This window comes from Ictalurus furcatus, chromosome 25 (genome assembly GCF_023375685.1).
Source record: "Ictalurus furcatus strain D&B chromosome 25, Billie_1.0, whole genome shotgun sequence".
Classification (NCBI taxonomy): Eukaryota; Metazoa; Chordata; class Actinopteri; order Siluriformes; family Ictaluridae; genus Ictalurus; species Ictalurus furcatus.
In genome coordinates, this window is record NC_071279.1 from 413,075 (window position 1) to 438,960 (window position 25,886).

General features: G+C 40.3%; 1 protein-coding gene across 1 annotated transcript; it reads right to left on the minus strand.

Moving 5' to 3' along the window:
* Positions 1 to 723: 723 nt before the first annotated feature.
* cnih3 (cornichon family AMPA receptor auxiliary protein 3) lies at positions 724 to 23,908 on the minus strand. Its single transcript, XM_053614615.1, has 5 exons — positions 23,592 to 23,908; positions 14,974 to 15,042; positions 13,117 to 13,164; positions 3,984 to 4,096; positions 724 to 1,463 (listed from the first exon to the last, which is right to left on the minus strand). Exons 1-5 carry the CDS (start codon positions 23,667 to 23,669, stop codon positions 1,316 to 1,318), a joined length of 456 nt encoding a protein of 151 aa, XP_053470590.1. The 5' UTR covers positions 23,670 to 23,908; the 3' UTR covers positions 724 to 1,315.
* Positions 23,909 to 25,886: the final 1,978 nt, after the last annotated feature.

Here is a 25,886-nt window from a genome sequence, read left to right on the forward strand (position 1 = left end):
CTTTTACCAGCTAACGATCTACACCATGTAGCTTAGTTAGCTATCCTGCTTTTGAATATTATTAATAATAAAGGTGAGATTTATTTCTCAATATTTTGTCTAACGATGAAAGAAGAGACATTTTGGCTACTGTAAACAGCTGCAGTTGCAGACCATGACCAAAAACAAACAAATATGTTATTGTTAGTGACTTATTGCCTGAAATGAATAATAGCGTGAAACGTACTAAATACAGGAAGACTTGAGTGTAATTCTGTATTCTCAGTATCGTATAGAAATAATAATAATAATAATGTATAAATAATAATGTATTCTCTGTATCATATGTAAATATAGATTATTTAACTTTTTATCCTTTTAAAACAACTAACTACAGCAAAATACACAAATATCCACAAAACGTATGTGTTTCCTTTGAAAACTGCTTTTGGTCTTCACACTGTACACTGGCCTGGTAAAAATCCACCATTTTGCTTAGGCTTCCCGTCATTTCCCATAACACCTGTTTAAATTTCATATTTATCCTGGATATGTCGAAGGACACGTGATACGTCAGAGTGCAACGTTAATTCCACGTGTGCTACATGTATTATCCCAAGTGCCTCACGCTGCGCAGCTCGTAGGATTTCCGGAATTTCATGCTTTCATAGCCACACAGTCGAAGCCGTATTTCTTCAGCTCGCCAAACAATTACGTGTTTTTAAAAGGTTCTCGTTTGAGGTCCAGTGATTAGTTTTAATGCTACAACGTTTGAGAAAGTCCCAATATTTCCCCTCTGTGCCAAGAGCTCTGTTATGAGGTCACCAAATTGTAGATCATACTGGAAGACAAGAACGGAAAACGATTACATTCAGCTCATGCACAATTCATAAGAACACCTTCATAAGAAAAGGAGGAATAATAACAACAACAACAACAACAACAACAACAATAATAATAACAATAATAATGTCTCAATTCAATACTGCAGCGTTTATGCGAAACCAAGAGATGCTGATTATAAAGCAATTTAGAAGCATAAAGCAAAACAGACTGACGGGAGATACAGCCAATCAGCAACCACATACTGTGCGTATATTGTATGCTGTAGCCTTATAAATTCCCTTCACTGGAACTAAGACGCCCAAACACAAAGACACAAATTATTTTCTTATGCTACATGCTATTTATTACAGGTAGCTTCTACTACAGCAAACAGATATTTATCAGTGAAGGTATAATAATAATCACGTTTAGTTTTTTTAAATAAATTCCATTATTCAGACGTCACTTGAGCAGGTTGCAGCATTACAGTGGCGGTGTTAATGGTAGACACTCACCAGTAGAGATAATAGAAGAAGGAAAGCACGAAAAAGGACATCTTGCACCACGCCTCTTTCTGACAGAACTTAAGCGTGTCATCGTCCATGACACTCGCTGGGTCGTAAAGCAGCTCCTTGGTGTCTGTGGGGCTGTGGAAGTACCTGCCGAAAACGGGGAAGAACACACGGTGGGTAGCACTCAACATTAGATCGTTTCCCTCTTGCTGGGTAATACTCCACACAATCACAACTTTTGGATGGTTCGATTTCCCTCAACGCATTCAGCTGGAGCTTGTAAATGTGCAATCAGGGTTCGAACTATACTGAATCTCCTGTGGGTTCCCAGCTGGAGTCGTTCACTGTCAGAGCAAAGAGAATGTGACATAACATCTGTGCGCTACAATCTACTGCAAAGCACAACGCCTTCGAAAAATATATATCACGGGGTACTGTGATAAAGAGAGTTTCAAAAACTCAATCATTTCATATTTACACCGCATCTGCAATGTTTTATGCCATTTCCACATGTAATTTACCAACACCGGGAGTATATAACATAATTATAATGATCATTTTTAACCTTTTGACCCCTGGGTAAAGGTAACCGGATTTAAAAAGACGCTTCAGGAAGCTGCACTGTTTTTACTATCATTTTATGTCCTTTCATTTCATTTCACTATTTGCAAAGGCGTGCACCAGCAGTTATACTTGCCCTTTTCTAGCAAGGGGTTACAGGTGATAAACATAGCTGCTGTTAGTTCAGGCATGTAAAATATATCATATAAAATGTTTACAAATATATAAAAATATATCAACTGTCCAACGGATGGCTAAAAAGACCGTGTGGCGATGCCTTTGACAGGGAAGGTCTCAAGGTCTCGTTGCTGAGGTTAGTCGGGTATATAATTCCAGTTCAAATGCAGCAAGAGAGACAGTTTGGAGAGATTTTCTGCTCCCTCGCTCTGGTCCTTCATGAGAAAGAAAGCATCAGAAGCCATATAATATCTTGTATAGTATCTACCAACAATTAACAATATAGTAACAGACTATAAACGTGGTTAAATAATGCAATAATACCACAAAGGCTAGCACATTAACAACTAGTAAATATGCACAGTAGTGTCAAAGGCACAGAACTACAATACCCATCAGCCACTGCACAGCACCTGACCTGCACCTGAATCATGCTGTGGGATAATGAGCGCTGTGTATATAAGTCCTGTCTTGTTTTTCCGTTGTTCCGCCTTGCCCTCAGCCCTCGCCCGTGAATGTAGTTCACCTCGTGTTCCGTTGTTGTTTGAGTAACCTAGCACTAAAACGCAGAACTATATCACAAGGCCAACTTTTATAACTGTGCCGTGAAAGCTGACCCAAAAACACAGGAAGACAAACAAGCAGACCAGGCCAAACGGGCAGATGATCAGCTGACTGGTGAAAACAACAAGGTTCTGGACTGGTAGGTGGTGTGGTGAGGGTGGAGGCGTAGGATCATGAGAATTGTAGCCTACTACTTTGGGAGGTGCAGACACTGGTATAACAATCACTTCTTCACATATATTTATAACATAAACAGTGAGGAGTAAAGCAGAAGTATCAACAAGTATCACTCTTTTAACCCTAACCCTAATTCATATCTCACTCTTTTAACCCTAACACTCCTCATGCCTCACTCCTCATCTATCACTCTTTTAACCCTAATTCATGTGTCACTCTTTTAACCCTATATCTCACTCCCCATGTCTCACTCCTCATGTATCACTCTTTTAACGCTAACCCTAATTCGTCACTCTTTTAACCCTAACCCTCCTCATGTCTCACTCCTCGTGTCTCACTCTTTTAACCCTAACACTCCTCATGTCTCACTCCTCATGTATCACTCTTTAACCCTAACCCTAATTCATGTCTCATTTTTTAACCCTAACCCTAACATTCCTCATGTCTCAGTCCTCACGTCTCACTCTTTTAACCCTAAGCCTAACACTCCTTATGTCTCACTCTTTTAACCCTAACCCTAACACTCCTCATGTATCACTCTTTTAACCCTAACCCTAATTCATGGCTCACTCTTATAATCCATGTATCACTCTTTTAACCCTTACCCAGCATGCTCTGTTAGTGAGTGTAAAGCTGTAAGGGTTTTTGTTGTTGGTTTTTTTTTTTTTTTTAACCAAATTAACACACTGGCACTGTCCATGTGATGTGCATGCACCTGAGCCCCACAGCCAAGAGCAATAGAGCGTCTCCCTCACTTTCAGTAAATGACAGGACTGCAGCAGTATTTCCTTTAAAACGTTTGACAGTATATAGAGTCTCTAAACAGACTTAATAAGAGGCCTGAGCTACACCAGCGTTAGAAAGTTCACTCATTTCAACTAGAATGTTCATTCTTTAAAAACTAGACCGTTTCTTCAGGTTTCCCGATTATTGTATACAATCGTAATGGTGGTGTGTCATCACACTTCCAATTCTGATTGGTTAGACCATGGTATCATTTATCAAAGGTGATTCTTTTCTATTAATGCATAATTAATTTTTGTTTCATTTTTCACTTCCCATAACAATTCTAGCTTTAGATACCGCAAACAATATCGAGTTTCACTAAGCATCAATAACGGTTTGCCTGAAAATATCATTTTTTGACAAAATCAAAATAATTTAAAGGAAGTCAGCTCAGATGTTTACCTCCATGTGTTGTAGAAAAGCAGAGGGATGTTGAGGCCCACAGTTAGCCACTCTTGGGCACACATGAACATGATACAGAAGAGACCATGGATTGAATACTCTGGAAGCACCAGCTGGTGGAAAGACAGACAAACAGTGATCATTACCATTACTGTGGATTTTATGGTAACCCAGTACCCTAGAACATCTGAACAAAACAAAAGTACAACAAAGTAAACTTTATAAATAGACTTACTATTTCATATACTTTATACTTAAATATAAGTGGCATCTTTGGTATGTGAGAAAAATGCACTTGAACTTAGCCACACCCCTTACGGGTGAAAACACTCCAACTTTAGCACACAGCCTCAGAATCTAGCCCTCAACAGCCTTTTGCAGGTTTTGTGGATATCCATCATATATATCATGTGTTGTAGCTGTTTGAGTAAATGAATGGAATAATTAATTGGTAGGCAGCAGCCACATGCTTTACAAATGTCCACAGATTTTAAATAATACCACAATTTGGAAGATCTGGCAAAAAATCCTAGGAATAGGAACCTAAAGGAACCTATTATTCAAGTTTTGTGATGATTTCTCATTTTTAACCCTTTCAAATGCCTGCTCAAATCTGATTGGCGTCTGATTGGTGGCCATCTTTTTTTGTTCAATTCTCAATGTGAACACAGTGGACTGTACAGTCAAAGGTTAGTAAGAAATTTGAGACTGTCAGGACAGAACAGTCAGAACACACCATGGGCAAAACATGGTCGCTATGGACCACACATCACAAGATACCTTAGCATGCTCAATCACCTGATTTCTAACCATAAACACCTGTTCCTAATCATTACTAGCATTTTATATATATATGACTTTTACACACACTATCACTGCACAGTAAATGCTCAGTTTGTGTTCAGTGTTCTGGTTCTTTTAACTTTTGCTAGCCTTTTGACATTCACGGTTCGCCTAGGTCCTGGTTATCTTGTTTGTGCCTCGCTTGACCCATTTTGTGACCCTGATCTTGCCTCATGTATTGGATTTGTATACCTGGAATTTCATTAAAATCACCTTCATGTGCATCTGTCTCAGCCTTCTACCTTATGACTTTGCAGACAACATGGATGCAGCAGGAGAGCCTGATTAGCAGGATGTGCTCATGGGCAGCGGAGGCAGCAGCTTGCAGACCTCAGCGCCAAGGTGAATCTCCTTTCTCAAGCCCTTGCCTACACCACTTCACTCCACACTCCAGTTTTGGAAGCCAGCCCACCGATGCCAGCATCGTACAAATTCTCAGGTGACACGTCCCTCTGCAAGGGCTTCTTACTGCAATGCTTGATGTATTTTGCCAGTTTTGAGGGAATGCCTGAGCCAAAAGTTATTGCACGCTTCATGAACGTGCTCACCAGCAAAGTGCTGAAGTTGGCAATGGTGGTGTGGGAACAAAGGGACGAGTACATGACCTTGTATGAGCAATTCACGGAGGTGTTCCCAGGTGTGTTTGATCGTCGGAACAAAAGCGGTTGGTGAGCAGCTCCTGACAATTAACCAAGGTGTTCGACTGGTTGCGGGGTTTGCTCTTGAGTTCTGCACAACTGTGGAGGGCAGTGGATGGAACGATGCACCCCTGAAAGTTTCGCTTATGTCTTCACCCGGAAGTGTTAACTGAAATGGCATACCGTGATGAACCGCTTGCTCTCAATGCCCTCATTACTTTTGCTATCCTCCTTGACCACCTACTCCACAGACGTCGCCCCCACTGGAAGGCTGGGGTCCCCCAGGGAGCAATCACCAACCTGTGTTGTGAACAGTAGGCTATGGTGGTATATATTCAGGCCCTCCAACAGGGGTACATCTGCACATCCACATCTCCTGCTTCCTTGGGTTTCTTCTTGGTGGAAAAGAAAGGGGGTGGCCTCCAGCCATGCATTGACTATCAAGGACTAAATCAACAGTCACTGTCTAGTACTGGTAACCTCTGCCCCTTTTCCCAGAAGTCCTTGACTTTCACTCAGACCTTCATAAATTGAACCTCTGCAGTGCTTAAAACATGGTGCATAAACAGGAGGGGGATGAATGGAAAACAGCGTTTAGCACTACGTCTAGCCACTAGAGTACTGTGAGATGATATATGAGCTCTCTTGCACTACTTCAGCCTTTCAATGCTTAATCAACAACATCCTACAGGACATGTTGAGGAAATACCTTATAGCATATATCGGAGGAGAAAAGTGAGTTTCATTAACACACCATCTCGTTCCAGGGATACATCATCAGTCCAGATGGAGTTACCATGGGCCAGGCCAAGGTGGTTGCCATCACTGAATGGCCAACACCAAAGATGATAAAGAACCTGCAACCATTCCTCCCCAATTTCTAACAGCATTTCATTCAGGGTTTCAATTTCATCGCTCACCCCCTTATATCGGTCCTCAGGAAGGGGCCCAAACTCCTGGTCTGGAACTCCTCAGCCGAGAAGGCCCAAAGCCATGTTTACTACTGCTCCCATCCTCCAACATCCTGACCCTTCGAAACCCTTTTTTCATTAAAGTAGATGCTTCTGAGATGGGGGTGGGAGCCGTCCTGTCCCAGAGGTTCGGACAGAAGCCAAAATTACATACAGTAGCATTCTGCTCCAAGGAGTTATACCTTGACAAAGAAAACTACAACGTCAGAAACAGGGAGCTGTTAAACACTGGCTGTAGGGGGCCACTTACCTGTTCATGATACTCACCGGCCACAAAAACCTAGAGTACCTCAGGTCTGTGAAACACCTGAACCCCGTCAAGTCCGGTTATCCTAATTCTTCACCCGGTTCCAGTTCATCCTTTCGTACCAGCCCAATTCCAAGAACACCAAAGCAGACACTCTGTTACGTATGTGCATAGTCGAACCAAGAGAGAGCAGCATAGAGCCTACTCTTCCCCGTCCTGCTTCATGGGTGTCATCAACTGGGAACTGGACCAGACCATCACTTGCACCCTGCAGCAACGCTTCTCATTTAAATCAAAAATTATATTTTGGTCTCCTCCATCCACAAAACATTTTCAATTAGACTTCTGGCTCGTCCACGTGATCTTTAGTAAACTGCAGATGTGCAGCAATGTTCTTTTTGGAGAGCAGTAGCTTTCTCCTTGTAACCCTGCCATGCACACCGTTGTTGTTCAGTGTTCTGCTGATGGTGGACTCACAAACATTAACATCAGTTAATGTGAGAGAGGACTTTAGTTGCTTAGAAGTTTGAGACCTCACGGACTATTACACATCGTGCTCTTGGAGAGATCTTTGTTGGTCTCCACTCCTGGGGAGGGGAACAATGGTGTTAAATTTCCTCCATTTGTACACAATCTGTTGACTGTGGATTGGTGGAGTCCAAACTCTTTAGAGATGGTTTTGTGACCTTTTCCACCATGATGAGCTTCAACAACTCTTTTTTTTTTCTGAGGTCCTCAGAAATCTCCTTTGTTTGTACCATGATACACTTCCACAAACACGTGTTGTGAAGATCAGACTCCTGTAAAGATAGATTCCTGTTCTTAAATAAAACAGGGCGCTCACTCATTCACACCTGACTCTAATTTCACCTTCAAATGAACCTGCTTAAAGCACCACTGTATATACTGTACATTGCCCTCATCTAACTGGCACAAGAGGTGTGATATGATGAGTTTGATTTCAATAATCATAGTCTTATTAAAGCCCTATGCCCTTTCTTCTATATGCCTTGGCACTGAGTTCAACGAGGCAAAACCAGCCATGTTTTGCAGCAATGTCAAGTACAAAGCAAGAATCATAAATACAGGCAACTTCAACACACTTATCTTTTGTCTCGTGTTCAATGTCAGCAGGGAGCAGTATTTTCAAATCACCACAACACAGTTTGGTTGGCATACTGCATGTACATCTTAAAACTGAATACATGAAAACAATTAAAACTATACAATTCAGACTACAGTCTGCTGGGAACGGGTCTAATTAATGCTACTGAGAAAATCGAGCTCCTGAGTCTAGGAACGTCAAGGGTCTATCAAGTGCACTTTCCTCGCACTACTCAGTATTACAGGGATGTGAATGAGTGGCACTTCATGCCTCACTTACCTAATAAGTGACTACTCACCTGCTACTCTCTCTCTCACTCTCTCTCTCTCTCACTCTCTATTTCTAGTTCTATTTCTGCATCCTCACTAGCTGCTTTTTTTAGTGCTCAACAATTAACAGGTTTTTTTCTTCCTGCTAATTTCTACTTGTGGCAAAATATCCTCATGCACTGGGTGTCAAAAGAGCTCCTACTCTTCAATTACTGTCTTTTTCTTTTAACAGTGGCAATAATTAAGCACAACAATAAATACACACATTTTCTCCTTGAAGGACTCCTATGCTCCCAATATAGGACTGCCTGTGAACTGATTTTTCCATGAAGTTGTTCAGACTTTGCATTCCTTTGAGAAATTTGTCACTGAAGCTGTGGCTTCTTCCAGGTTGGAAAATGTTAAGTGTAGTAACACAAATGCTACAAACTACTGTTTACTATACTAACAACAAAAAAAAGTAAGTACACATTTTTAAGCCAGTAACAAAAGACCTATATAAGATTCCATAAACAATATAAATGAAATATAAAACGTTTTTGTTCTCTATTAATCTTTTAATGAAAAAAATTAATGTTTTTTCCTTCTTTATGATCACAGAAGTGTTGAGTCCGAGTCCACCTTTGTCAAGTTCGAGACCAATCGAGTCCAAAATGGCCGAGTCCAGACGAATCCAGAAAGAAATTAAATTGAAAAAAGTTTTGTAATTGCAATTATAAACTCAACACTGAGCTGTTAAATGAATATTTTAACCTTCACAACCCAATGGTAACATAAAACGTAACAGAAAATACCACTTTTACATCTTACCATTGCCATTTAATATTTTTATTTCATGTCATCGGCACCTCAACTAGTTTCAATGTAAAATAAAATAGACTTCACTGTATGACATATACAGTGATTCTTATTAAATTTACTAAAATTAACTAAGATAGTTAGTTACATGTGTCCCAGAAGGCAAAAAACTAATAATTTACACTGATCATCCCATTCCAAAGTTTACACCCCCCTCACTCTTAATGTATCGTGTTGCCTCTTGAGCATCAGTGAATGTTTGCACCTTTATATGATAGTCATGTACGAGTCCCTCAGTGTGAAAAGATGGATCTCAACACCATAAAGCCGCTGTTGGAAAGGACTCAAATATACAGAAGATGCTGGAAAAGCAAAGAATGAGCAGGACCTGGAGGATTTTTCTGAAGATTCATAGCACACTATATGAGATAATATCTCATGGACCCTAATGTGTGGATCTCCTCCTCAAACGTCAACTCACCACCATTTTCTCAAGTGTTCGTTTATACTAAGCTAATGTAAATATTTTACTCATTTTATCTTGCATTCATTTAACCAGTGAAGAAATAGTAACTCCAGTTCAACTTTTCAGTTAAAATGGATTTATTTAATCAATCACGAAAAATATATTAGAACTTCAAAACGGCAACACCAACAAAAAAAGCTTACAAATTCAACAAAAACATTATTATTGATGTGGAATTTACACATGGACGGATCTTCATAGAATGCTGCGAAGTCAATTGTCCAGGTCACATGTAGCCTTTGATCGCCAGCAAAAAAAAAGGTTCACAGGTCTTCAGTGGTTCACATTTCAAATCAGTATCCTGAATACAGAGAGGATAAAATAAGAGAAGATGTTAGTCTACACTGATGCATTCATTCACATTCATCATGATGACAACTGTTCTCATTCTCAAGACTGCAGATTGTGATTTTTCTTTTTAGTATTGTCATGGAATGAAGGCTGAGACGGATGCAGTTGCGGTTTTATTAGAATTGCGGGAAGAAAAAGCCGAAACGTGAGTCACATCCGAGAACTGGAAACGGGCAGAGGTCAGGCGATGTACGAACAACAACGCTAGGGAGAATCCAAAAAATACAAACTAGGGAACAGAATGAGATCAAGAACCGGAGAAAAACAAAACAAAACAAAACAAAACAAAACAAAACAAAACAGCTTGGTAAAGACAGGCGGGTACACGCTGGACAATACTTCACACTAAACAAAGATACACAATGGTTTAAATATACAAACCAATCAAGGGGCAAACAGAATGCAGGTGAGAGTAATTAGGAAACACAAGGGAGACAGACAGTGACAGGACATGGGAGCAGACAAGCAATGAATCAAAACAAAACACATTTGGCAAGGAAATACGTATGGGTAAATGATATATATTTTATTCACTAGCTGTCTAAAGTGTATGCAAAAGTGTACAGTGTGTTACTAGTCATAAGGAAAAAAACTAAAGGCTAAGCAAAAGTCAGAGGAGATGGCAGCAGACACTTCAGGAGTCACCTCAGGTCATGTGCCCATAAACACACCAAAGCCATCATTTCATTGCTGTGATATGGGATTTTGCAAATCAGAAATACATTTGGCCATGTTTGAGCAGATTGCTCGGAAGATGATGGACAAGTAGTGAAAAAAACAGTTTATGACATCATTCAAAATGGTGGACAGTCAACATGGCTGACATAATCCAAGTGAAAAAAAACCAATGAGTTTTCAATGAATTTCAAAAATCACTGACAGGACGTACACTCGATATTTTTAATGTTGGTGTGTGTTCACTTTGGCCTATTCCAGGGAATCGTAGGGAAAGTAGAACTGTGGATTTAGCACAAGTCTTTCAAATGATCTAAAGAAATACATTAAAGCTACTATAACACTTCACCACTAGGTGGCACTAGAGCAAAACTTCTTCTGGTACGTTCAGAGTGTGGTCCTGAATATACATAAGAAGTTTGGTGCTGATATGTAAATGTATTGCAGAGATATAACTTAGGATCCTGTATTTTGCCTTTGCGGCAACACTGCGGGAGAACGGTTAAGATGATATGATCCAAATGTTAATCATTTTTTGGTGCAATTTGTAGGAGGAGTAGAGAAAATACTGATTAGATTAGAACATCTAATTAAATGGAAATTGACGTCCTAGGGTCCATTGAACTGGCACTGAAATTTTGGCCAAACTGTTCAAAAGGGCATAAACATGTTTTTGAAATTTGGCCAAACTTTGACCTGTTGGTGCTGCTAGAGCTTTGGGAGCTTGGGGTCCAGATTTGGTGTATTTGTAGCTGAATGTGTCCTGAAGCTGTGTACCAAATTTCACAACTTTTTACCACACAGTTCTATGGGCTGCCATAGACACCCTAGCCAGAATAATAATAATACTAAGCAGAAAAACAATGGGTGCCTAATGAGAGCCTTGAATTCTGTCATTTTTGTCTGCATGGTCTGAAGATTCTATTTTTGTTAAAACTGGTCGAACGGTCTAGCAGGATTTGAAAATGTAGGTTTTCAAAGCAGTTCAAAATGGCAACCAGCAAGTTCGGTCGACCATGGTATTGGTATCACTGTTCTCGGCATGACTCGAGGAATCTATCAAGATCAGCCTCATGACAATAGGCAAAAGTAATCAAATGCTATTAGCATTTCTTTTTTTATTTTTTATTTCATACATTAGCTAATAGGCTACCTATCGATTCTGTCACATACATACTGTATATTACCGTAAATACAGAATATAATGAATAAGATAAATACAGAATAATATAATAAGAATATAATATAATATAATTATATCATACAGTAATAATCTTACATTCAGACGTTTGTTACCAAGTATATACACCTAATTTTTCTAAACAATTTCATTAGGCAGCATTTATCTTAACAAGCTATCAAGCTTAATCAACAAAAAGTTGACTAGCTGCACACTAACAAACTGAATGCCAAATAAATTAACCACTTTAGCTGCAATATTAACATATTTAACCTTTTAATGTTTCTACTGAACCACAACGTTTGTCATTTATTTTAAAAATCAATAAATGTTCAGCGATACTTACCCCATGAGGAAAGTCCATCCTGTCGAACCAGTCCATTAAGTTCTCACGCACTACATTTTTCAATTCTTCATGCTTCTCCTCCAGTTTCTCTCTTTCTATTTATTTATTTTATTTACATTAAATAAATAAATATGCCTATGATATAAATAATAAAACGACTAAATGCAGCAATATATACAATAAACGTGTCAATATTGTGAAATAATTCAATCAATATGTAATACTGGAATCACAATTATGAAATATTAAGTATTATTATTATTAAAAGAGCATTATGAAAAAAGTAACCTTTAAAACCTTCATGTAATAAAAAATAACATCACTGAGCATGTCAAAATATGAATTACTTATTTCATTTTGATTAAACGATATTGCGTAGTTGTTTTTTTTTACCTTACGGTTTGGCAAATCAATTTCAAAACCATCAAACCCCTTATATATTGCATAATATTGAGCATAATGCATGATATGGTGTGTTTCTTCAGATTTTGCAGTCTTGTTCCGTTCCAGTCTCATTTCTTGCGAGACAGCTACACAATTTTACACCAAATGGATCCATTTTAGATGCAGAATAACTCAATGAATTTAATATGCATATGGTCTGGTTAACTCTCTGATACTGATTGCAATCCATCCTGATCCCATCAATCCATCCAACTTTATTTAAAAAATTCTTTATTTTTGTTATCGCATCACATGCCTAAGCATGCAATTGGTCGATAATATGTGTGCTCTCAGACTAGCTGACTCCTGTTGACCGACCAGTCTGGGAGACCTGCCAATGCCTGCTGACCTGCCAGCCAGACCAAGCTGGTCAAGCTGGGAGGCAAAGTGGCCAACCTACTAGACCACACTAACACCAGCTAGACCAGGCTGGGAGACCAGTTAAACCAGCCTAATCCAGCTAAAACCAGTAAACCATTTTAGGCTGGTCTAAGCTGTTTTTTCAAGCATGGATTATGGGAAGAAACATTATAGCCACAACTGAACTAAGGGTTGGAGTAAATAATGTAGGCATTGTTTGGATAGTAAGCACCTAGTTTAACCTAGCTTAAAGCACCTAGAGGATCTAGTATAACCACAATATATAAAATCATAACGTCTGTTTGTGCTCAAAGCTGCCATGATTGGATATTTCTCATTAAACGTTGAATAGACAGATATGGTATAACAGTATAATTTACCTTTCGGAGCAGACAGCATATTCGCTCAATGTTCCGAAGTCTTTCACGCTGTGGAGAGAAACAAAGACATGTTAAGTCAGATCTGTCCATCGCCCTCATTTCGGCAAATCTGGCCAGTTGTCTGTAATTCTGCTTCCTGCATAAAGCAGAAATTTAAGCACCAAGAGAGGATGTAAAATAAGCTCCTTTTCCTGGCAGAATTTCAATTTTGCCCATCACCTCAATCCCTCAGCGATGACGCAGTACTTACTCGTGCTGCACTCGACCCTGACACAGTTGGACAAGAAAAGCACATCAGGATACTTTTTATTGACTACAGTTCAACATTTAACAGAACTGTACCAGCTGAACTGACATTAAAGTGAAGTAGGCTGGCAGGTCCATCTCCAATTAGGTATTGGACCTTCTGTCTAACAGACCCCAGACGGTAAGTTTTGGCCACATAGACAGTAAGTATGGGAATTCCCCTGGGCTGCTGCCTCAGCCCCCTGCTGTACATTCTGTTCACCCATGACTGTAGCCAGATACAGCATCAGCAATATCCTCAAGTTTGCAGACGACACAATGAGTCTGCCTACAGGAGGAAGATTCTAGACCTGTCCACCTTGTGCCAAAATACCAACCTGACTCTGAAGGTCAGGAAGAACAGAGGGGCTTACATTCCTGTCAACATCAACGGTTCACCTGTGGAAATTATCAGCAGCTTTAGATATCAGACTCGGAATCTTTACCCCCTAAACACCAGCAGCATCCTCAGAGAGGCACAGCAATGTCTGTCCCTTCTTAGGAGACATAAGACTTTGTGTGGTCAACTTACACACTGGAGAGTGTCCTGATTGGGAACATCACAGCGTGGTTTGACTATCTGAGCACAAACAACCATAGAACCTCAGTGAGAACTGCATCAGAAATCATTATTTACTTACTCAGAAGCAGGACGAGAGCCCAGTCTATAATTATGGACTCCTCTCACTGCACTCGTGCCTTGTTCACCCCCAAATTAATCACCTCCATAGCATTACAAAACAGTGTTTCTTCTCACAGAACTGCTGCTGACTGGGCATGTTTTTGTTTTTCCTTACCAATCTGTGTAAACTCTAGAGACTGTTACGTGTGAAATTCCCAGAAGATCAGCAGTTTCTGAAATACCAGCCTGTCTGGCACCAACAATCATGACACAGTAAAAGTAACTGAAATCACATTTATTCCCCATTCTGATGGCTGACGTGAACATTAACTGATCTGATTTGAAGCTCTTAATGCACATAACATCTGCATGATGACATGTGTTGCTTCTGCTATCACATGATGGGATGAGCAGGTGGACAGGTGTTCTCACACTTGATTATCATCCCATTAACTGAATACACCTGACTCTAATTTCATATTAACTGCTAATCCTAGGCGTTTACATACTTTTGCCACTCTCAGATATGTAATATTGGTTCATTTTCCTCAATAAATAAATGACCATGGATAAGATCTTTGTCTCATTTGTGTAACTGGGTTTTCTTTGTCTACTTTCAGGACTTGTGTGAAAATCTGTCGATGTTTTAGGACATGTTTATGCAGAAATATAGAAAATTCTAAAGGGGTCATAAACTTTCAAGCACCACTGTAGGCTTAAATTCAAGCATTAGTTTAAATTCAATAGCTGGCAGCTTGACAAGTTACAATTACAAAGTACTACAACTTCCCCAACAGTGTGAAAATACTATTTTATTACCGCAGTCTACTGCCATGTACCCTCACACACGCACACGCACACACACACACATGCTCACACACTTCATTTGTATGGAGAAGCAGGCCAGTACAAGTAACATCACCATCATTAAGTCTTTAAAAAGTACTTACAGCATGGAATGGATTGCCCTGATCAATTGGGACTTTAAAGTCCGCATGGAGCTCATCAAAGGCTGTAATCTAAATACAGAGAAAAGAACAGATCGTTAGAAATATATAAATATATATAATATACAGTACTGCGCACAAGTTTTAGGCACCCTATTTCTTTATTTTAGTATGCACTTTGTTATAAATTTTTTATTATATGACTTCTACATTATCAAGTCAGTACTAAAACATTTTAGATTCCCAAACATGAGCTTTCTAGCAGAAAATTCCATGTTACAGAAAAATGTTTGGATGTCAGTAAAGAAAGCAGCGTATTAAGAGGTAAGAGACACTTTTCAGATATAAAACACACACAATGACGGCTGCTGCGTTTCGCTACAGAAATAAGAAGCGAGTGCGACAGTCAAAGTCTCCAGAAGAACCGTGCCTGGTTCTGCAACACGCTCGATAACACTTATAGCTCATGTCCTTATTAAACTGCACTAATAGTACCGGAGACGACTATTTTTATTTATTTATTTGTTTGTTTGTTACACCAAACATTGACTTTGTTTCATTTACTACTGTTTACTGTACTTTACGGTATATTTTTAATGGAGAAACATTTAATTGAATTATTTTGAAGGCGTCTTCGCTCTACAGCATTTCTTTGCTTGTGCCTAAACATTTTGTTTATATTTATATATAATGTGAAAAATTTGGCAGCATGGAGGTCAAGAGTGTTAGTTAATGTTCACATCAAACACCAGAATGAAGAAAAAGTGTGATGGTGATGGAACCAATGGTTGGTGGTCCCAGACAGGGATTTTCACACACACACACACACACACACACACACACACACAACAGCCTCTAGAGTTTACACAGAATAGTACAAAAAAAAAAACTAAATAAAACATCCAGTGAGCAGAGGGTCTGCAGGCTGAAACACCTTGTTGTTGATGAACGAGATCAGAAGAGAATAATCAGACTGGTCTGATCTTACCGGAAGTCTATACTATATACTCAAATAACCACTCTTTACAACCGTGGTGAGCAGAAAAGCATCTCAGAACGCAAAAATTCATCTTGAGGTGAATGGACTATAACAGCAGAGAACCACAACAAGGTTCTACTCCCGTCAGCCGAGAACAAGAGATTCAGAAAAGACCCGGTGATTATTTATTTATTTATTTATTTATTTATTTTCAACTGTACAATTTGGGTGAGCCTGTGCTTGTGATAGCCTCAGATTCCTGTTCATGATATCCCTCGGGAACTCGACGTGGTCTTCTGTTGTAGCCCATCCACCTCAGGGTTTGATGTCTTGTGCATGCTGAGATGCTTTTCTGCTCACCATGGTTGTAAAGAGTGATCACTTGAGTTAGTATAGTTGATTAGATGTTTTGCATTGTGTGTATTATATTATATATAATTGAAGAAATGTATTCAAGATGCTGAATTAGAGTAATCTAATCATAAAACATCAACTGTGTGACATTCCAGTGTTTGAGTCCTTCCCATCCGCACCACACTGCAGTGTTGGAGCTGTAGATACGTTAAATCTCACCTTCCCAAACTCCCAAACTTCCCAAACTCTTGTATTTCAGCATGGCCAGATGTTTGTTCTGCTCAGCTCTGATGGAGTTGGAAGAAAGATATGATGAACGCCCGATATATTTGGGTCCAGGGCATCTTGACGAGTTCTGACAGCTTTGTACTAACTGCAGCGTAACGCTGATTTCTCACTGACGTGTGAAGCTTGCAGGCTTGGAGAATACTGCTGACATTACATTCCTCTGACAATGCGTGGTCACAGCAGGGAGTAGAGCAAACAGCATGCATGCTGCTGAGCCCTCTAAGAAGAATAAGATACTTAAATATACCTTCACGTAAACTGGGTGAACTTTGACCTCAGTGCCAAGGCATGAAATCCAAGCATACTTTCAGTTAGCTTAAAACTCCTGCAATGCCAGGGTCTGTATGCACTCCCTTATCTGGACAGTCCTAACAGCAGGGGATGAGCCAGACAATGTGTTTGATACAATGGTGCAACCTACCCTAAAGAAAAATAAAGCTGCTCTGAACAGCCATCAGCTACTAAAACACAGGCCAAGACACGGTCTACCAACTGGATCAGTCCGGCCTGTGTTTTGGCAGCTGGTGGCTGGTCAGACAAAGCTGGAGTTGCTAGGGTAGGACTAAAACGTCAATCACAATAAAGGTTCCATTGTCGGTTGCGCAGTTCATTGGCATGAGGTCTTAAATCACGTAGCAGGCGAGCCTTCCGGATGGGAAGACACCGCCATCTCAATTTCGCATACAGTCATGCAGTTTCAGTGTTAGCCGAATGCTCCGTGCCCATCAGCCATATCACAAAGGCCTGTACTGCTAGTAGTGACAAGGGCATGTGCATGCACCCTCCGGCGTTGGTCCAGTGCATGTTTCCTCGTTTGGGATGTGCCCTTTCATTAAGTGTTCTCCCTGTAAAGAGGGAAACTGTACTGACAGACGCCTCCATAGGTTGCCATCATATCAAAGTCTTTGAAATGAAATTTGTGTCTAATTCTGCAAAATCTTCAGGGGGTCACACACTCTAGTTCAGACTGACAACACGTAAGACGGTGGTGTCTTACATCAACCACCAAGGGTGCATAAAACTGCAAGCAATGTTGAGGTTGACAAGCAGATGTACAAGTAGACAAATGCACAATCCCACCTCTGCCTTGCGTACGTGGCGTTTGCATGTTCTCTTTGTGCTTTGGGGGTTTCTCCCGGGTACTCTAGTTTCCTCCACTGGTCCAAAGACGTGCATTATAGGCCAACTGGCATGTCCAAATTGTCCGTAGTGTGTGAATGAGTGTGTGTGTGCGATTGTGCCCTGTGATAAGTTGGCACCCTGTCCAGGGTTTCCCGTGCCCCGAGTTCCCTGCAACCCCGTGTAGAAAAAGCGGTGCTGAAAATGGACGGATGGATGTTATGGTCCAAACAGTTGTCCATGACTATTCTGCATAAATTTGCTTACTAGTGCATCCCTTTGCTATGGAATACAGAATGAAACAGGCATTCCCTCTATCACTTAAAATCCAGTCCATATCCTGCATTATTCATGATCGGCCATTCTATAATAATTGCATACAAATCCATCTTTCAAAAAAGTAAGTGGCCTTTGATGCAGAAAACACAAGTGACACATGAATAATTGAACAGCTCTCTTTAAATGTTAACAAAGATTGAAACACACTTGAACTGGGTCAGTTTCCTCAGTCTGTTCCTGCAAACAGTAACGAGTAATTTGATTAAAATCTTCATTAAGTCTTAATATTTAAGACCCTTTTCAATGCTGTCTAATCATGCAGACATGAACACATTAGCCCCAAAATGCAGGAAAGTCATGAAAAAATAAACCAGTATGAAATGTTCTGGAAAAAAGTAGATTAACACTGAGCGATGTAGCCAATACAACCACAGTCTATGTTCTTGAGAAAAATTTGTTTTTAAAGGGGCATATGTAGAATGAAGAACTAATAGGTTCTTCCAACACAAGTTTTATCAGCCTACCGATACACTTCATTTTTCTGTGCCCTATATTTCCCCTTCCAGTGCTCTATCTGTTCATAAGGACAACTGACTTTTATATTAATTCACTGAATGTGTCACACTCCTTTTCCATCTAGATTTCATTGAATCCTTTTTAATCAGATCATTTCAGCAGACTATCAGTAGAAATACAGAATAGAGCAGAAGGATCATTACAAATCTAAAACTGATCAGTGTTTGAGCTTTGATCAACAGCTACAGCCGTTTAGGTCACTGGTTTTACAGTTATTACAACATAGATTCTTCATATTGCTCCAATGGAAAATAGTAATAGATAATAGTAATAACAGGACAACAAACTGTAACTTTATTCCACTTAACAGCTGTTAAATGTCAGGTATAGGTCTTCAATCAGTAATGAGATTCAGTCTTTCTTTAATTATTAATGTACCTTTGTCTTGGGTTGCTTTTATTATTATTATTATTATTATTATTATTATTATTATTATTATTATAATTCTTCTTCTTCTTCTTCTTCACTATGGCAGCCAATAGAACTGTCCGGTACAAAGTTGTGAAATTTGGCACACTGATTGGGGAAGGTCTTAGGAACATTCTGACCAAATTTTGGCCAAGTGCTGCCAACGTTCTAGCGCCACCATCGGGTAAAATTGTAGCCTAATTTGGAAGTACATTTATGGTCATACCTTTTGAACCATGTGTCCACAATTTAAAAGCCTGGCTCTGGGTCGGGACGAGTTCAACGCACCCTACTATGGCAATTTATGCCTAATTAGATTTTCTGCCATCTTGGATTTTTTCAAAAACTGTTTTTCGCTAATCCTCCTACAAACGTTGTCCAATCATCACCAGATTTCGCACACGTCATATTCTGAGTAAGCCTCACAAAAGTTACTAAATGAGTTTTGAATACTCCAAACGGTTTGCCCGTAATGGGTGGGCAAATCTGCTGGTGACGCTGCCAAACAGGAAGTGAGTCTGCATTTCAACAATGAATTGCGCACTGACACAAAACTTAGTAGGCAACTTCAGGACCATGCAACAAATTTTGTGACAGCGCCACTTACTGGTCAAAAGTTACAATAACATGCCAAAAATTCCACCATTTTCCGTGGTAAAAACATACACGTCATGAGTGAAACAACAAATCACTCTTGAATTGATCTGCCTGAAGTTCTGGCTCTTCTTTCCTGTGATTGCTTGGCAACAATTGTAGTGCATCTGTGAATGTCTGGGTGTTGGCCCCCAAAAATGCTGCTTGCAGCTTTAACTATTATTATTATTATTATAATTATTATTATTATTGATAAAAACTTATATAGATGTACCAAAAGAAAAGAAAAGCTCATTTGGGAACACTTATTATAACGTGATGTGCAGTTTTATCTGCTAAGAATTTCCGTATCTGTTCTTCTGAAGGTTGAGGACAATAACATGATGAACAGGTTGCTCTCTCTCCTCAACTCGACTGCCTCAAAATGTACCGCCTCACCATTTTATCAGGTACACCTACCATCTAGGTTACTCAGTAAGTGTATACTGACTGCTGCTGTGCACAATTTGTCCACAACCCCAGTGAAACGAAACCACCGCAGGACCCGTGCTGACAATGCTCTGCACAGGACTAACACTGATATAGTGGTGACACAGCTGTGTGTAGTGCTGGTATGTGTGTATCAGGCTCAGGAGCATTACTGGGGGGTTTTTTGTGTGGTTTTTTTACACTATATATGACTGGCTACTTCAAAATACACAAAACACAAATCCTGAAAATGACTGGGAACTCTGAGTCCAGTCCTCATCCAACTCTGCAGAAGGAACACAACAGAAACGCACTAAAGAATAGAATCGTGCAAATTTGATCACATAAACAAAAAATTGCAATAAAAAAAGTGTGATTAAATGTGATTAACTGCTGCATACATTTTTTGAAGGTCTGTTTCCACTAGGTTTTGGAATATTCACTCTCTATGTTTACTTAGAGAATAGAGAAAATAAACTTTTCATTCAAAAACCATACAGAAGGCGATAGTGTGTGCACACTGCCATGCCACATACGGATCTAATGAGCTACAGCCGTCATTGAGAATTTGAATGGCCCTGCTGTGGTTAGGAGGCACTTCATCTTTAACACTAAATTAATCTTTTAACACTAAGCACTGCCATGAGCATCTCAAATTCACTCACTTCTTCAACAGCTCATGATTAACAGGATACTAAGCAACGATCATATTTGTACCTATGCACAGCGTCGTCTTGATGCGTCTATGTCCGATCTCACTCAAGATAAATTTTACTATTGGTATTAGTGCAGTAAAATATAAGTGAATCTAAGCATGGGGTTTAAAAGGACACACAGATGATTGGACCACTGTACTGTACATCATTTATGAATAAGATTGTCTGTAATGACTGTAATGGGTATTTTCTTTAAATATGATATGATATTTTATGATAAAGCATGCAGAATGGAAACTTCCTTTTCAGTAAATAAAACTCCACAGAGCTTGTCCTGCAAATCACTGAATCAAAGAAAAGGCAAAACAATAATCCCCGTTAACACTTGAATCGCTTAAACAAACTCAGGATGAGTGAGTGAGCGTGAGTGAGAGAGAGAGTGAGTGAATGAGTGAGAGAGTGAATGAGTGAGACAGTGAGTGAGTGAATGAGTGAGTGAATGAGTGAGTGAATGAGTGAGTGAATGAGTGAGTGAGTGAGAGTGTGAGTGAATGAGTGAGTGAATGAGTGAGTGAATGAGTGAGTGAGAGAGTGAGTGAATGAGTGAGTGAATGAGTGAGTGAGTGAGTGAGTGAGTGAGTGAGAGAGTGAGTGAGTGAGTGAGAGAGTGAGTGAATGAGTGAGTGAGTGAATGAGTGAGTGAATGAGTGAGTGAGTGAATGAGTGAGTGAGTGAGAGAATGAGTGAGTGAATGAGTGAGTGAGTGAATGAGTGAGTGAGTGAGAGAATGAGTGAGAGAGTGAGAGAGTGAGTGAGAGAGTGAGTTGGAGAGTGAGTGAGTGAGTGAGTGACAGAGAGAGTGAGTGAATGAGTGAGTGAGTGAGTGAGAGAGTGAGTGAGTGAGTGAATGAGTGAGAGAGTGAGTGAGTGACTGTGAGAGAGTGAGTGAGAGTAAGTGAGTGAGTGAGTGAATGAGTGAGAGAGTGACTGTGTGAGAGAGTGAGTGAGTGACTGTGAGAGAGTGAGTGAGAGAGAGTGAGAGAGTGAGTGAGTGAGTGAATGAGTGAGAGAGTGAGTGAGTGAGAGAGTGAGTGAGTGAATGAGTGAGTGAGTGAGTGAGTGATTGAATGAGTAAGAGAGTGAGTGAATGAGTGAGAGTGAGTGAGTGAGTGAGAGAGTGAGTGAGTGAATGAGTGAGTGAGTGAATGAGTGAGTGAATGAGTGAGTGAGAGAATGAGTGAGAGAGTGAGTGACTGTGCGAGAGAGTGAATGAGTGAGTGAGTGAGAGAGTGAGTGAGTGAGTGAGAGAGTGAGTTGGAGAGTGAGTGAGAGAGAGAGTGAGTGAATGAGAGAGTGTGTGAGTGAGAGAGAGAGTGAGTGAGTGAGAGAGTGAGTGACTGTGTGAGAGAGTGAGTGAGTGAATGAGTGAGTGAGTGAGAGAATGAGTGAGAGAGTGAGTGACTGTGTGAGAGAGTGAATGAGTGAGAGAGTGAGTGAGTGAATGAGTGAATGAGTGAGAGCGTGAGAGAGTCAGTGAGTGAATGAGTGAGAGTGTGAGAGAGTGAATGAGTGAATGAGTGAGAGCGTGAGTGAGTGAGAGAGTGAGTGAGTGAGTGAGTGAATGAGTGAGAGCGTGAGTGAGTGAGAGAGTGAGTGAGTGAGTGAGTGAGAGAGTCAGTGGGTGAATGAGTGAATGAGTGAGAGTGTGAGAGAGTGAGTGAGTGAGAGAGTGAGTGAGTGAGAGAGTGAGTGAGAGAGTGAGCGACTGTGTGAGAGAGTGAATGAGTGAGAGAGTGAGAGAGTGAGTGAGAGAGTAAGTGACTGTGTGAGAGAGTGAATGAGTGAGAGAGTGAGTGACTGTGTGAGTGAGTGAGTGAGTGAGAGAGTGAGTGACTGTGTGAGTGAGTGAGTGAGTGAGAGAGTGAGTGACTGTGTGAGTGAGTGAGTGAGTGAGTGAGTGAGAGAGTCAGTGAGTGAATGAGTGAGAGTGTGAGAGAGAGAGTGAGTGAGTGAGTGAGTGAGTGAGTGAATGAGTGAGTGAGTGAGAGAGAGAGTGAGAGAGTGAGTTGGGCCAAATCTTGCCCAGGGAGATGGACATATGATGCGTAAGCTACGTGCAAAGAAAACAGGAACAGAGAAAAACCCCAAACAAGCTGGAGACACATCATTTCTGTATTGTGTGGAAACAAAAGGTGTATATATATATATATATCAGCAATGAATTTGCACACTCAGAAATTTTGGTACGTGCCTTCAGGACCATGCCCTGAGGCTATGCAACAAATTTTGTCACAGCACCACTTACTGGTCAAAAGTTACAACAACATGCCAAAGAATGATTCCATGGAACTGCCATTTTGTCCAATCTTCCCCAAATTCGGCTCACATCATCTTAAGACCTGTCTAAACTTACACAAAGTGGAAGTTTCAGAAAATTATGGATGGGTTTATTATTATTTATTTATTTATTTTCCCCCCTTCATTTTGTCATGATCAGATCATTCCCCAGGTAAAACCTGTTTTGTACTCTGTAAGGGTGAACCTGTGATCACGAACCTAATGACCCAATCTCTCAGTCTCACTGATCAGCTCATTAAGACTTATCCACAGGAATCATGTTTATGCTTATCACTGTGATAGCTGTATTTGCATTACAGAGGTTATAGCCTCATCATATCTGCATCATATGATTCTACACAGAAATATAAATGGGTTCAAGCAAGTAAGCTAAGCACAAGTTCTCATAAGTCAAGAGATCATCTGAATCTACTGATCTACTAATAACCAAACGCACATAGACACTTAGAGATGAAGTCAAGGCATATCTATTAATCACAGACCTGAATGATGGTACTGTCTGAGCATGAGATACACAGGTAATGACAGATGCCAGCACTTACATGCCAGATGGCGAAGAAGATGAGGGAAGCGCAGAGGACGAGGGAAAGCATGTAACAGAAGGCAGCGAACGTGAACATTACTGATTATTATTTTAATTTCCAAACGCGGCGGCAGGAAAATAAAAACAAATAGAACTATTGGGAAGAGTGAGTGAGAGAGAGAGAGAGAGAGAGAGAGCTTTAAGCTTCAAACATCTTTCTCCAGACCAGCGACACGGCTCCTCTAATGATCAAGGCGGGTCTTTTTTTTTTTTTAAATAGACATTCTGACGTCAAAACGTACTAAAGTAAAATCCCATGATTGCAATCGCACGAGGAACGCAAGGAAGAACGAAGATCAAAGGCGCGTGCGGTTATCCTGTCTGTTGTGTTAGAGAGATTACTGCGGGAGGAGAGAGAGAGAGAGAGAGAGAGAGAGAGAGAGAGAGAGATGGGGTTGAATTAAACAGGTGGATGTACAGATCCCTCCCTCATCCCCACTCTCTTTGTCTGGATCTTCAACGCAACTCATCTGCTCTAAAACTGTACACTGTGTGCCGTTTTGTGATTGAACTAAATTGCTTGAAATGATTGTTAAACATGAGATTTAACACAAAAAACCCCGCCTTTCGTTCCTTTCCAGGGTACGTACTTCGTTTTCCAACCTCGCCAAGTCTTCCTCAACTACATACTAGGGCGCCATCTTGCGGACAGACTTTGAAATGGCATTTATTTTGTTGAGGAAAATGATCTAATATGACATATCTGTGAGTGAGTGTGAGAATTTTCTACTTTTCTGCATAAATATGACCTAAAACATCATCAGAGTTTCACACAAGTCCTAAAAGTAGATAAAGACAATTATGCTTGGTCATTTATTTATGGAGGAAAATGATCTAATATGACACATCTGTGAGTGAGTGTGCTTTCAGTATGTGGTGTGACCCCTTGTGCAGTAATAACTGCAGATAAACGTTTGGGGTAACTGTTGATCAGTCCTGCACATCGGCTTGGAGGAGTTTTATCCCGTTCCTCAGTACAGAACAGCTTCAACTCTGGGATGTTGGTGGGTTTCCTCACATGAACTGCTCGATTCAGGTTCTTCTACAACATTTCTACTGGATTAAGGTCAGGACTTTGACTTGGATGTTCCAAAACATTACCTTTATTCTTCTTTAACCGTTCTTTGGTAGAACGACATCGCTGGTATAATTCAGAACTCATTGTTCCATCAATGATGGCGAGTCGTCCTGGTCCAGATGCAGCAAAACAGGTCCAAACCCTGACACTACCACCACCATGTTTCACAGATGGGATAAGGTTCTTCTGCTGGAATGCAGTGTTTTCCTTTCTCCAAACATAACGCTTCTCATTTAAAACAAAAAGTTCTATTTTGTTCTCATCCTTCCGCAAAACATTTTCCATTAGACTTCTGGCTCGTCCATGTGATCTTTAGTAAACTGCAGAAGGGCACGATCTGTCTGACTGTGGATTGGTGGAGTCCAAACTCTTTAGAGATGGTTTTGTGACCTTTTCCACCATGATGAGCTTCAACAACTCTTTTTCTGAGGTCCTCAGAAATCTCCTTTGTTCATATCATGATACACTTCCACAGACACGTGTTGTGAAGATCAGACTCTGATAGACCCCTGTTCCTTAAATAAAACAGGACGCTCACTCACTCACACCTGACTCTAATTTCACCTTCAGATTAAACCGATAATCCTAGACGTTCACATACTTCACATTTCCCCACTCAGATCTGGAATACGGGATCATTTCCCTCAGATATCTTTGTCTCATTTGTTGAACTGGGTTCTTTTTGTCTACTTTTAAGAGTTGTGTGAAAATCTGATGATGTTTTAGGTCATATTTATGCAGATATGTGGAAAATTCCTATACATGTGAAATCCACACACTAGCATGTCCAATGAATCCGATATGGGGCTATTGTGAGTTACTGAACATTGGGGCAATAGCCTTTTTTCCCTTCATAGGCCCAGCGTGGGTTTTCTGTGGGGAGCCCACACTCTGAAATGGCCACATAAATGTGGTTTTGCCCACACTGGGCCACTAACCTTTCTCCACTAGTATGCCCACATCATGCCACACGTGGGGCCAATGTACAAATCCCTAATGGCTGTGAGCCGATATATAGTCACCATAACCTGATTGTACATCACCAGGAGACAATAACTCAAGTCATCCATCTCACCAAGTCATATGCATTATCGGAAGCCTTGAAAAATGTTTTCATTACGTTACCATAAAGAAACCACCCACGTCTTTTTTTTAATGAGTTACGGATTGTGTATT